This window comes from Myxocyprinus asiaticus, chromosome 19, assembly GCF_019703515.2.
Source record: "Myxocyprinus asiaticus isolate MX2 ecotype Aquarium Trade chromosome 19, UBuf_Myxa_2, whole genome shotgun sequence".
Taxonomy (NCBI): domain Eukaryota; kingdom Metazoa; phylum Chordata; class Actinopteri; order Cypriniformes; family Catostomidae; genus Myxocyprinus; species Myxocyprinus asiaticus.
The window spans coordinates 35,925,184-35,938,619 of NC_059362.1; the positions used below are offsets into that span (position 1 = coordinate 35,925,184).

General features: G+C 39.2%; 1 protein-coding gene across 6 annotated transcripts in view; it reads right to left on the reverse strand.

Annotated features, from left to right (window-relative positions):
- The window catches only part of enah (ENAH actin regulator), a 167,680-nt gene that overhangs the window by 24,301 nt on the left and 129,943 nt on the right, over positions 1 to 13,436 (reverse strand). For all 6 annotated transcript variants that reach the window (XM_051645213.1, XM_051645212.1, XM_051645210.1 and 3 more), the window contains exon 5: positions 3,629 to 3,990. In XM_051645213.1, the coding sequence (XP_051501173.1) occupies positions 3,629 to 3,990 (362 nt within the window). The remainder of the gene's footprint in view (positions 1 to 3,628; positions 3,991 to 13,436) is intronic.

Genomic DNA, 13,436 nt, shown 5'->3' on the forward strand with positions numbered 1-13,436 from the left:
ACCCTCATGGTGACTTAAAAAAAAATCTCAATTATCAACCAGCTACAACAAAACAATAACAATAGTCATAAGAATTCAAACGAAATAAAAGTTTTAATAAAAAATTTTAAAAAAACTATTATTTTACTACATAAGTTCCCTTCTTTGACCAAACAAACAATTTATTCAAGTGCTAGGGTTTATGGGTATTCCACACAGCCGCAATTTTGTACTTGGTAATTTTGAGTTAGTAATACTCGAAGCCAAAGATTAAAGAACTTATGTATTTGAGTTATGATTCCAAAATGTGACATTTCAAGTAATGTTTAATTAGGACCACTTAAATGACTTTATTAATGACAACTTAAGGATTTAGAGAGTAACGGTAACTTAATTAAAACTAGTAAGAATAGTAGAAACTTAAGATTACGTTGAGTAAACTATTTATTTATTTTTATTTGAGATTACTATTAGTATTTACAGTGTATACTTGTTAATACAAGTATGTAAATGTATATTTGGCCTTATGGCGAGACTGTACTGCAACATGCCATATGTTGGCCAAATTGTTCCACTCTAGTGATTCTTGCAGGCAGCCGGCAGACACAGCTGCCCTCCTGCTGTGTGAACCACACCACGCCCTCTGAGCACTCTTAAAAAACACAGGCAAACACGAATTATCATGCCCTACATTCAGGTCATCTCCTCATTAACACATTCCCATGTCTGATGATCTTAATCTAGCTTAAAATATCCCTTATGATTTAAATACAACAGATTTTTTAATCCTTGATTAAAATAAATAGTATGTGACCTGATTTCTTCCATTTCAGTTGCCTCCTTTGCCTTTCCACACTATTAGTTTTGACAAACATATCACATGACCCGTGATGTAATGCAGTATGTTCACACTGAGTTAATTAACTAAATTCTTCCACTCTTGAAGCACTCATCCAACTTTATTAAATCAACTTGTGACCCAACTAGTGCTACTGAATAACTACATTAAGAAGGCAATGTCTTTTTATATGTACCATTACTAAATTTAATCAGAGTTGTATTTTTCTGGCACAAACATTTTTTGAGTGCTTTTGAATGAATGAACAATTTCAGTTAGGATGACAGCATTAACCTGAACATTTTATAACTACCCTTAAGTTATATATAACTCAAATTACATTCACTGAGCACTTTATTATGAACACCTGTACACCTACTTATTAATGCGATTATCTAATCAGCCAATCATGCGGCAGCAGTGCAATGCATAAAATAATGCCGATACGGGTCAGGAGTTTCAGGTAATGTTCACATCAACCATCAGAATGGGGGAAAATGTGATCTCAGTGATTTCGACCGTGGCATGATGTTGGTGCCAGACGGGCTGGTTTGAGTATTTCTGTAACTGCTGATCTCCTGGGATTTTCTTGCACAACTGTCTCTAGAGTTTACTCAGAATGGTGCCAAAAACAAAAAAAACATACAGTGAGCAGCAGTTCTGCAGACGGATCTTCTTCTTGTTGATGGGAGGGGTCAACAGAGAATGGTCAGACTGTTTCGAGCTGACAAAGGCTACGGTAACTCTGTACAATTGTAGTAAGCAGAATAGCATCTCAGAATGCACAACAATTTGAACTTTGAGGCGGATGGGCTACAACAGCAGAAGACCACGTAGGGCACTTTATTAGGACCATAATGTTCCTAATAAAGTGCTCAGTGAGTGTATATAAATTAGTTGAAAACATACTGATGAACAGCATTCAATTAAATATTTCACCTGAATTAGAAGCGCTTAAATGCTTCACAGGTTCTCAAATCGGTAAATAGTTTTTGTTTTTTTTAATCGGTCCATTTGCATGAACATTTTGAACAATCCAAATCACTTAAATTGTCATGCTATGAAAGTGGCATGTTAGTGAAAAAACTACACTGTTTGAAAACAACTACAGTCATGCTACTGAAAAATGTAGCTATGTTAGTAGCATTCGCGACTTTTATTTAGTTACTCAAGTATATATGATCAGTAAAATCTATTCTTGCCTTTTTTTTTTAATCCCCTTTTAGTAGGTCCTCATGGTGGCATGGTTGCTCACCTCAATCTGGGTGGCGGAGGACAAGTCTCTGTTGCCTCCACGCATTTTATCACATGGCTCGCTGTGCATGACACCGTGGAGACTCACAGCACGGGAGGCTCGTGCTATTCTCCGCGATCCAAGCACAACTTACCATGCACCCCATTGAGAGCGAGAATCCCTAATCACGACCACGAGGAGGTTACCCAATGTGACTCTACCCTCCCTAGCAACCGGGCCAATTTGGTTGCTTAGGAGACCAGGCTGGAGTCACTCAGCAGGCCCTGGATTCGAACTCACGACTCCAAGGGTGGTAGTCAGCGTCAATACTCGCTGAGCTACCCAGGCCCCTTATTCTAGCCTTCCTTGAGAGCTTTTGAGAGCAAGTAAAATGAACAACACAGTTCTATTCTAATAAAAGGGAAAAAAGCTGTCCAGTTTTCTGTAATAATTACTTCTGCTTCATAAAATTGGATTACTAATATGTTAATGTGTAACAGAACCAGCTAAGTTATTGGTAATTTAAAGATCTGGTTTGTGACGACCCACATATGAGTAATCTATTCTGTACCTGAGGGGTTTCTGTGAAACTATGAATCTTGCTATATGCAATGTGTTGCATCACACATAAAATGACAGCACCTGTCAAAGCCTGAGGCCTGACCTCTTGTACACTATTTGTAGAATAAACAACCCTTCCCCCATCTCTAGGAGACTTTTTTTTATTTTTTTATAGACAGCGCATGATGCAGAGGACTGTATGCAATCTAGAAGTCAAGCATACCACTGCGGCTTTAATACTGGCCCTTTAATTCTGGGTAAAAATCATCACCTAAACTCTCAACGTGTGACACCCTGGAGTTCTGGCAGGTTACCTTTAGCCTAATGGGTTGCACACAAGGAACAGCATGAGGAAAATGTGGTTAGTATGTGTATCCCTAGCTATCCCTAAATTTCGTCACCTTTCAAGCTGTTAATTCAGAGTCGTCCAACATACTGACAGATGGACACATTAGGAGATGTTGTCCTCTTCATATATTAAGACACAAAGAGGTAGTGCTTCCTTCATATGAAGAATAGCTTGACATGAAACTAGAATTACAAATGTGTGTGCATTAATCGTATGGACTATATTTACTCTATTCCATATATTTACCCAATTCACTAAACAATTTTTGAGCTGGAGCTGATTTTGTTTAAAAACAAACTATTCTTTCACTACTGTCTCACTGTTTCTCAATTTCATCTGCCTAACCAATTTATCAGTCCATCACCACTATAAATGTAATTTACTGCAACAACAACAAAATCAAACACCTGAACGCCTACTTACCTATTAGGAAAAGCTATTTTAAGGAAATTTCAAGTGTGTAACAATCACAACACCATAAGAAATTATTTCTAACACATACTAACAGCATTTCACAGGCAGATCCATGCTAAGCACAGTCTACAGCAGAAGAAAAGCCACCTGTATTGTTAGTTAGTGTTTAAACCTCACTCATCTACTGGCTCCAGCACATCCCATCTACTTTGCTAATCTGTGATAAGACACTGGAAAAGATAAAGATGCTCACCGGCATTGGAGATGCGTCTCCCTCTCTCCCAGTCCATCTGCTCTCTGTCCAGCTGCTCTTGGTGCTCCCTCTCTTGTTTCTCTCTCTCGGCACGCTCTCTCTCAATCAGCTTGCGCTCAGCGCGCTCCTGTTCCTGGCGTTCCCGCTCTAGCTGCTCCTGTTCCTGACGCTCCCGCTCCAAGCGTTCCTGCTCGGCACGTTCCCTCTCGAGTCGTTCCCGCTCCTGACGCTCTCTCTCGGCATGTTCCCGCTCCAGCATCTCCCGTTCTTGACGCTCCTGCTCTAGCCGCTCCCGCTCCAGCCGCTCGCGCTCCAGCCGCTCGCGCTCTTGCTCCTTCTGACGCTGGAGCTCCTGCAGCTGCCTGAGGGGACATAAGAGCAAAGGGGAATGCATGAGTGCACACTGGACCAGATGGGACTGGGAACTAGAGCAACACAAACTGACTAACCTGGAGGTGGATGAGCAGTCTAATTAGATACAAGTGAGGCACTATTGTTACGTAACAGGGTGAATATGTAATCACTTTAAGGAGAGGTTTTCAAACTTTACAGATTCTGGGTCCCTCAACCCAGACTCTCAGTAAACCCAGGGACCCCCAACACGTAATTTATATTTTCTTAGTAACAATTATAGTGACTTTGATAAAAAATAAACAGTTTTTCAACAGATTTCTGAATACACCCTCTGTCTTCTATTGGTCAAACCCCCAAACTCATGCCATTGATCGAGCCAATATAACTGTGTCTGGGCTGCTCTTACAAACAGAGCAATGTTTGACGTTACAGAGACACAATGTTGAAATTTTTTAGAGAAAATCAACCTATACATGGTTTATTTATAGTTGTTTCTGCTTATTATGCCAATAGAAGAAAGTATTTTAAGGTCATCATTTTAGCATCAGCTTTAAGAACATTAACTAGCATTACTATTTATTTCTACTTGTAGACCTAAGGACCTGGTGTCCAAGTCAAGTCTTAAGTCAACTGCTAACAAGTCCAAGTCCATTTTTTTTTTTTTTTTTGTTTTTTTTTTTGACTGGAGTACAATGAAACATGATTTTCCATCTCTGGTAGACTGATAGATTTCGTAATTTTGGAAATATTAAGTTGTTAAGATTGATTGGGATAGATTGATTCTTTAAGAAAGGCTTTTAGCTGAAAATCACCAATATGATTTGCCTGCAGAATATATCACAACTGGAATACAGGCAGATAAGTACATCACATCATACACTAGAGGGCAGCATGCTCAAACGGGTCACAAAGGTGTGAGAAGTGCCAACTTCAGCATCCAGATCAGCTGGTGTGCAGATGTTCTGCTAAGTAAGGGTTTATGAAAGATTTGCTTGTCAGTCCTCTAGTGTATCCAGCACATCCTCATGCCCAGTGTTCCAGTGTGTAATTACATTAGTGGGCCAGATACATTTAGTGTGTGGACAGCAGGGACTGCAAATGAAGAAAAATCTTTTTTTGGTACAGTGGCTGCAGCAGGACAGAAGGACTTTGCTCAAAGATGTGGGGCAGAACACACCAATGACTAATAACATTCATAAATAAAACCAAATCAAATGCACCTAGACTAATGCCAATACAAGTATGACTTAGTTTGGTATTTTACATAAGAATGGAGCATTAAAGTCATTTTGTAGGCTACATGTGAACTGAGGTTGTCCATAACATGCTTTCTTGTCACAATATTTTACTCTAAAGGAATAGTTCACCCAAAAAATGAAAATTCTGTCATAATTTATTCGATCTCATGTTGTTCCAGACCTGTATGATTTTCTTTATTCAGTGAAACACAAAAGGAAAAGTTTAGCCAAATGTTCACGCTGCTGTTTTACATCCAATCAAAGTGAATGGTGACTAGTGGTTGTCAAGCTCCAGAAATTACACACACACAAAAAAAGCACCATAAAAGTAGTCCATGCAACTTTTGTGCTATATTCCAAGTCTTCTTTAGCCATACAATAGCTTAATGTGAGGAAAAAAAGATCAGTTATAATTCAGTCGTCATTATTCACTGATAATCCTCTCCTCTGCCACTGCTCTCTAATCTTATTCAAGTTTGTATATATTCCAATATGGTGCATTAAGATTCAATCAATCGATGCCAAATGTATCTGGTTCTATAATGTGCATATTTAAATTGCAAGAAAGTAATTTGAGAGCAACAGATGAGGGGAGGTCTTTCAGTTAATAACTTAAATTTCCCTTCTTGAGTAACATGGTTTGTATGCACTAATGTTATGGAAATGTAACAATGTGTTTTTTTTTTTTGTTTTTTTTTGGATGGTGACAGCCCCTGGTCACCATAAACTATTTATTTTTAATTTTTAATTTTTTTCACCTTTTTCACCCAATTTTGGAATGCCCAATTCCCAGTGCCCTTTTAAGTCCTCGTGGTCGTGTAGTGATTCGCCTCAATCCGGGTGGCGGAGGATGAATCCCAGTTGCCTCCGCGTCCGAGACCATCGACCCACGCATCTTATCACGTGGCTTGTTGAGCGCATTGCCACGGAGACATAGCGCGTGTGGAGGCTTCACGCCACCCACCGCAGCATCCGCGCTCAACTCACCACGTGCCCCACTGAGAACAAACCACATTATAGCGACCACGAGGAGGTTACCCCATGTGACTCTACCCTCCCTAGCAACCGGGCCAATTTGTTGCTTAGGAGACCTGGCTGGAGTCACTCAGCACACCCTGGGATTCGAACTAGCGAGCTAGCGAACTCCAGGGGTGGTAGCCAGCGTCTTTTACCACTGAGCTAACCAGGCCCCCCCACCATAAACTATTATATGGAAAAGCAGCATTAACATTCTGCCTAACATCTCCTTTTGTGCTCAACATAAGAAAGAAAATTAGTGAATGGTGAGTAAATTATAAAAGTTTATTTTTGGAAGGTGAACTATACCTTTAAGACATCCACTTTATCCTTTAGGTAAATTATACAACCATGGGGTTTGAAAGTATCTCCCATCGAGAAAACGCAGGCAGCAGCTCACTAAAACCAAATTTTCTACCAGATTTTAGCCGGCAGAATGGTGCCACAGGAAACTGAGTAGGTGAGAAATAATCAGAAATCTCAAATGCTTGTCACTGGAGTTTGCATTGAGAGATTAGCCTGCTGGCCTTGTCCATTTGGTGGCTAACCTCCCACACCTTTTTGAATGAAAGGGTGTGCATGATGTCATTTCCTGGGACCTTGCCAGGTACGCCTTCCATCCAGAATGACAATCATCACCATCTGACAAAGGCCAGCTCAGGTGTGGTGACATCATGCCTCCACATGTTTCCAAGGAAGAGAGCAAGTTGGGAAAACCACACCCAACATGTGAAAGATCCCTTTAAAAGAATGAGTTATTGTGCCCAAGGCTCCAAAAGATGCAGCCACACCTGCTTCAACAGTCATTTTGCTTGTCCTCAATGTCATTTAAACCCAACTTTTATATCTAGGATTAAGTTAAACCTCAGACTGAAGCAACAAGGCATATGCAAGACATTATTCCAACTCTTGGGCCACATCATATTTTATTAAATGTGTAGTGAAACCGAATTGTTAACTTCCCCATTAAATATCTGATCAGTATCAAATACTCTGCATTACAAACACTGCATTTACAGTCACACGTACAGATGATTAAATTCTGAACAAAAACTAATCCCTTAAAAAAAATTCACAAAGCTCCTTAAAAATTACATGAATTAATTGATCTTTTGCTAAACCCCACCTTGAAAACATTAATCAGAATACATGCTGTGGATTAAACTATGTATATTAACATATATAACATCAGGACACTGAGACACAAGCGCTCTATAGAGCACACGCAAACATATGCAGGTGAAAGTTTGAAAGCAGCCGGCTGTAGTCAAACAGAATGGGTAAAGAATTGAGTTTTCGACGGCACCCCTAGCTTGTCCTGGCGGCACCCAGTTTGGGAACCACTGTATAATAGTGAGTATGCTGGAAACCGTTCTGTTCGCTTACACTAATGGGATGCACTGATATGAATAAAATTACCTTTTTATGTCATAAGATCAACTTTTTACTTAGGAATTATGCTTAAAAAAAAAAAAAAGTGCATAAGCTTTTTTACTGTTCTAATAAATAATATCTTCTACATCCCTACATATTGTGGCTATTATTATTTCTGGATTTTGCATTTGAACTCCCAGAGATTTTAAAAAGTGTGTTACTAATTAATTAGAAATAAACCATCGGTTTTTCATATTGCCGTTTTCCTGCTTATAACCAATATGCCAATGGTTTTAATTTGGTCAATAATTGATCCATACATACCAGTAACCGACACATCGGCGCAACCCTGGTTGTATATAAATAAAGTGCTTTCCTCAATTCTGATTAGCAGTCTCTACAGTTTTGAAGTCACACTTGATTCCAGCCTAAATAAGAATATCCATTTAATTGTTTTCTAATTTATGATTTTTTTTTAATTTAAAATTCCTACGGGATGTTCTGTAAAACTTGTCTGAGCATCATTAACCAAGCTGGGTGGAGCTTAGCGAAGGGTCAATTCTTATTATCTGAAACAAGTACTGCAAGTGCACCTGAGACTAGTACAAGTACAAACCCCACAACTATATACAGCTGACCGGGAATCTACAGGGGCTAGTATACTACTATGAAGATCCTCTGAAAGGAGCTTCCACGTGCTTGGTCTACTGCCCGAATTCACCATATCTGCTCACTTTAGTTGTCTTGTTTCTGGGTTATTCTTGCACCTGGGTTCCCAGAGGGTGTATTCCAACTAAGCCATTCCATTATGAAATACCGTTGAAGTGTGGATTGCTGAAAGTGTGTCCACTCCTACAAATCCCAGCTGAGCCTGAACCATGCTTTTCGCGATGTAATTAAAGAGTAGAGCAATCCTCGTTCATGTCCGCAGTAATGTACTACCCCCAAAGACCATGGCAGCCATAGTGGAGCCTGCCATAATTCAACTCCTGAGTAGGGTATTAGAGCAAGTTTCCTCCAGAGGCAAGCGCTGGCAGAACACTAAAAAGATATGAGCTAAAACCAACATTTGATATTAGAGGCCTATATTGAATTTTAGATACGTGATGTTAAACGCAGACTTAAGCCAGGTTCACAGTGACAGAAATTAAAGTGACAATGAGATCACCAATCTCTGTGCTGCTGTTTGTAGTAGGGATGTTCAAAACGACCTTTTTTTTTTTTTTTTTAAATCGACTAATCGTGGTTTGCCTGAACAAGTACTTGACTAACTGTTCTAAAATAAACCCTGTATAATTATATATATTTAGTTCACCTGACCTTTATTGGAAGCCTTTCTTATGGGGTGTTTACATAAGATGCATTCTTGCATTCAAAAACATCTAGATGCAATGCAACAATGTAACAGAATGCAGTCTTGAAACGAGTATTTAAAAGTTGAACTACTTTTTACATGAAACAGTAACTTAAAAACACAACGCTCCTGGGCTGGATGTTCAAAAACATTCAATTGTCAAAGACATCCATCTGGTCATGTAAGGCTGCAGTTAAGGTGCTGTAAAGGGAATTAACTTAAAAGATGCAACTTTTCAGAGCGGGTTTTGATTGCATCAAACTTGAACTTTTGTGCACAGCAGAACGCTAAATGTTTTTGCATGTATGAGCTTGTGTTTCCAGTCTCCCGCTTTCAGATGGAATGGAAGCAAATTGAGCGCAAAGTGTAGTGTGTTCGCGGATTAACAGCTAAAGCACAGCACACTGTTTGCATGGCAAATAAACCACAAGTTTTTTTTGTTTTGTTTTTTTTGGGGGGGGGATTTTTCCCCTTTTTCACCCAATTTGGAATGCCCAATTCCCAGTGCACTTTTAAGTCCTCATGGTCGCATAGTGATTCGTCTCAATCCGGGTGGCGGAGGATGAATCCCAGTTGCCTCCGCATCTGAGATCATCAACCCACGCATCTTATCACGTGGCTTGTTGAGCGCATTGCCACGGAGATCACGCCACCCACCACGGCATCCGCGCTCAACTCACCACGCGTCCCACCGAGAACGAACCATATTATAGTGACCACGAGGAGGTTACCCCATGTGACTCTACCTTCCCTAGCAACTGGGCCAATTTGGTTGCTCACTAAACCACCACTGTTAAAAATATCCAAACTAATAAATATATATGACAAAACTGAGATAATCTAGTCGACCTAACTGGTTGCTGAATTACTAGTTAGCCATCTTGACCCATCCCTAGCTAGAAGGAGTTCCTACTTGACTGCTCTATCCAACTGTATCAGGCAGAAAAATCACTGTCTGAACTCCAATTTGTAGTCACCGCATCGCTGCACTGCTCATTTGCATAAAGATGAAATTGCTCTAATTTGTTGTATAGTTTATGTTGCAGGATATCGCCATGTCCCATTGGAAATTAAAGTGATTTGCATTGTTGTTGCATTGTTGTTGTGTGAACGCCCCTTTAGAAGGAAGATGGAACATGAAACTTATAGGTCAGGTATGGTTAACAGTTCATGATGAAACTGCCATGCAATCCCAATGATCCTATGGTCGTAATAGGGCAAGGTGGAGAGGTCATAATATCAAGTGCTACTTGTTTACGGAAGCGGTCATGTTTCAAAAATAAACTCTAAACAAACATCACTTTAAACCTAACTGCTGTTTGACCAACAGGTAAAAGGATTTATGGGATCAAATGTGTGTGCTACTTGTTTCTTAAATAAGAACGACACCCCAGACCTGTTTGCAAGTGTTGCTCACTTCACACCATTTCTGTTGAGTGCTTTATTTACGTGTAATCCTATCGGACACATTTGCATTCCCTGGCATAGAAGATCATAACATTCCGAAATAACGAGCTGCACAAACACTTAAAATTAGAAGCAGGCCCTGCTCTCTGGCGAGAGATTGGAAGGGGCTAAAATATGAGGTTGAGGGGATTTAATCAACCCGGGCTGCTACACTGAGTAAAGTTGGTTTTCGAATGTATAACCTCTTTCAGATCATGTTGTTCTAAGGAGAAACAAGCTCTCTGGTTTATCTACATTTCTATGCATTTATGTAATAGCCCCTTTTCAAAAATAGAACAGAACTGGTGGTCTATGTTCTATGTTCTTGAAGGTTCTATGTATTTTTTATTTTTTTTTTGTTTTTTTGTTGTCAACTGCAGTGACATTATGGAGCCTCTCTTGGATTGTTCTCATATTTTGGAAAACAGATTTTTTTGACAGCAGACCCAGAATAAAATGTCCAAGTGTCATCCAGGATCTTTTAAAGGAAAGCTTAAATGGTGAAGTATTTATTTCTTTGCAAATGTTATTGAAGGGTCTTCCCTTGTTTGGAAAAACAAGTAGTCCTGCCCCATACTCATGCCATTGATTGAGCCAGAAGTTGACATGTCAGGCCGAGCAACATACAAACATATGGACCTTATGAACCGCTTACATTATATACTTAGAAAAAAAAAAAGACACACTTCACCTTTAAATGGATAGTTCAGACAAAAATGTAAATTCTGTAATTTAATTTATTCATCCTCATTTTGTTGCAAACCCATATGACTTTCTTTTTTGTATGAAAAAAGAGCAACGTCAATATTCTTTAAGATGTCTCCACAGAATGTGCTCCACAGAAGAATGTCATGAGGTTAAGTAAGTGATTTTCATTTTTGGGTGAACTATCCCTTTAAGACTGCCTACAGAAGCCAGCAAGTCAACGCGGTCCCTTTAAAGAATAATGATCAAATTGCAGGCAATGAACAAATCAAGATAAATTTGGAAATCTGTGCTAATCTTTTGGCAATTGTGCTACAGTCTTGAGTATTCGGAACATAGAGAAAATTAAAGGGGAGGCAAAATTTAGTTACGTTTTTGCTCAAACATCCCCATTCTCCCACATGGAATGAGAGGGAAACATGCAGCAGATCCATTTATTGGCGTCTCCTTTCCTGACATCAGTTACCAAGGAAACAGTAGCTGAGGGAGTGTAGGCGGCTCACAGCCTAATTCGGAATGTCTTCCAACAACTTACTACAACAGATTCTAAACAGCAGTATGACTTTATTGGATTTAAAAACCAGGAATAATAGAAATAAACAAAAACAGGAAAAATAAAGTCAAAGAAAATCAAGTCAGGTAAGTTTTCTGTTTTCTAAAGAAAATATACACATCTAAAATAATATTAGGGATGCACAATATAACTGTGGCCCATATATTATTGGTGGATAACTGAGAAAATCTAAATATTATTTTCACGCCGATAGTAAAATTACTACCAATATTTTCGCCAGTATAGGCCACAATGAGTTGTGAATAATAGGTATCAGCCCAAAAATTCCGAAAATGTATATATTGCACAGAAAAGCATAATTATCAGCATCATTTTAATATTGCTCATACTTGCCGTTAGAATTTTGAACAAACCCCAAATATTATACTTTGGTGCATAACTTATATGAAAAACCTGAAATTGTGTGGTTTGTTGAGAGGAGGCATACTATTACTTTTGAGTAATACTTACAATTTTCCCCTGTCAGATGATAAAACGTGCAAAAAAATCCCATAGACTTGCATTGGAGGCACATCAGCCATGTCTTGGGACCAGACTAGCGAATGCATAGTAACACACTAAAACAACTCAGAACATCTTAGCAACCCCATATCACCACCCTGGCAACCACCCACAACACCCTAGCATTGTGACAATAAGTTTTGCACACCCAAATACCACTCAAACTTTACAAAACATAAAAATCTAGTAATGCATCAACAAGAGTAAGTAAAATGAGAACAAGTCAACTGTAACTGTAATACAGGATACTTGAAAAAATAATTGAATGTGGAAAACTGCCATATGCAATTAATCAACAATGACAGACCATTCTGAGACAGCAAGCAGAATGTGCACCATGTTGAAGTCCTTTTGGCTAGCGCTATTCCCCTCTGTCCTGGAAAGGCCCAGTGAATTGGTCTCTGTGCTGTGTCCAAGCTAACCCATATGGTATCTTTTACAAGGCTTCCTTCAAAAATTTCAACAGATTTGGGCCTGGCTCACTGATTTCCTTTTACACACAAGGAAGAACCTCTTCGAACAGAGAAGGAAATTTACTACATCCCGAAATCAGTCTGAAACCTGATGTGGGCTTTAGCCATATCAAGGTCATTCATAAAGAAATGATAGACATCCGAACACATTATTGTGCTGAAGTGTGAAGAAGTGGCACTGATTATGACAATCAGCTGTAAATTATGCTATCAGTCTGTTAATGTGGTGGTGACTCTATTCTCGCCCTGCTTGCAAGATACGGCGAACGAAATGGGCTTTTGTGTCTCCACCTGACAGATGTGCTGAGAACCGGCAGAGCAGCAAACCTGTGGCTATTTTTAGCCTCCCATTATGCCACTTAATGTGTTCTTAATCAAATACCAATAGTGTATATTTTTGGCACACTGAAAACATGTTGACCCACATTTTATTGGGGTTGTGCTGGAGGAAAAAGGTGGAGTTGGTAAAGAGCTCCGAAAAAATTAAAGCTAAAAACTCAAATCTAAATCTTTGTTCATGTAATCCTTTGGAAACCATAATCTGTGATGTCCTGGTGCCCAGAGAGATAGCCAAATATGTATTTTCCCCACTGTATAAGATGAGCATAAAGGAAACACAAATGTAGCATGTAAGAGCACAAAGGTATGCACTTTGGACCGAAAAGCGTATATACAGTTGAAGTCAGAAGTTTACATACACTTAGGTTGAAGTCATTAAAACTCATTTTTTAACCACTCCACAGATTTCATATTAGCAAACTATAGTTTTGTC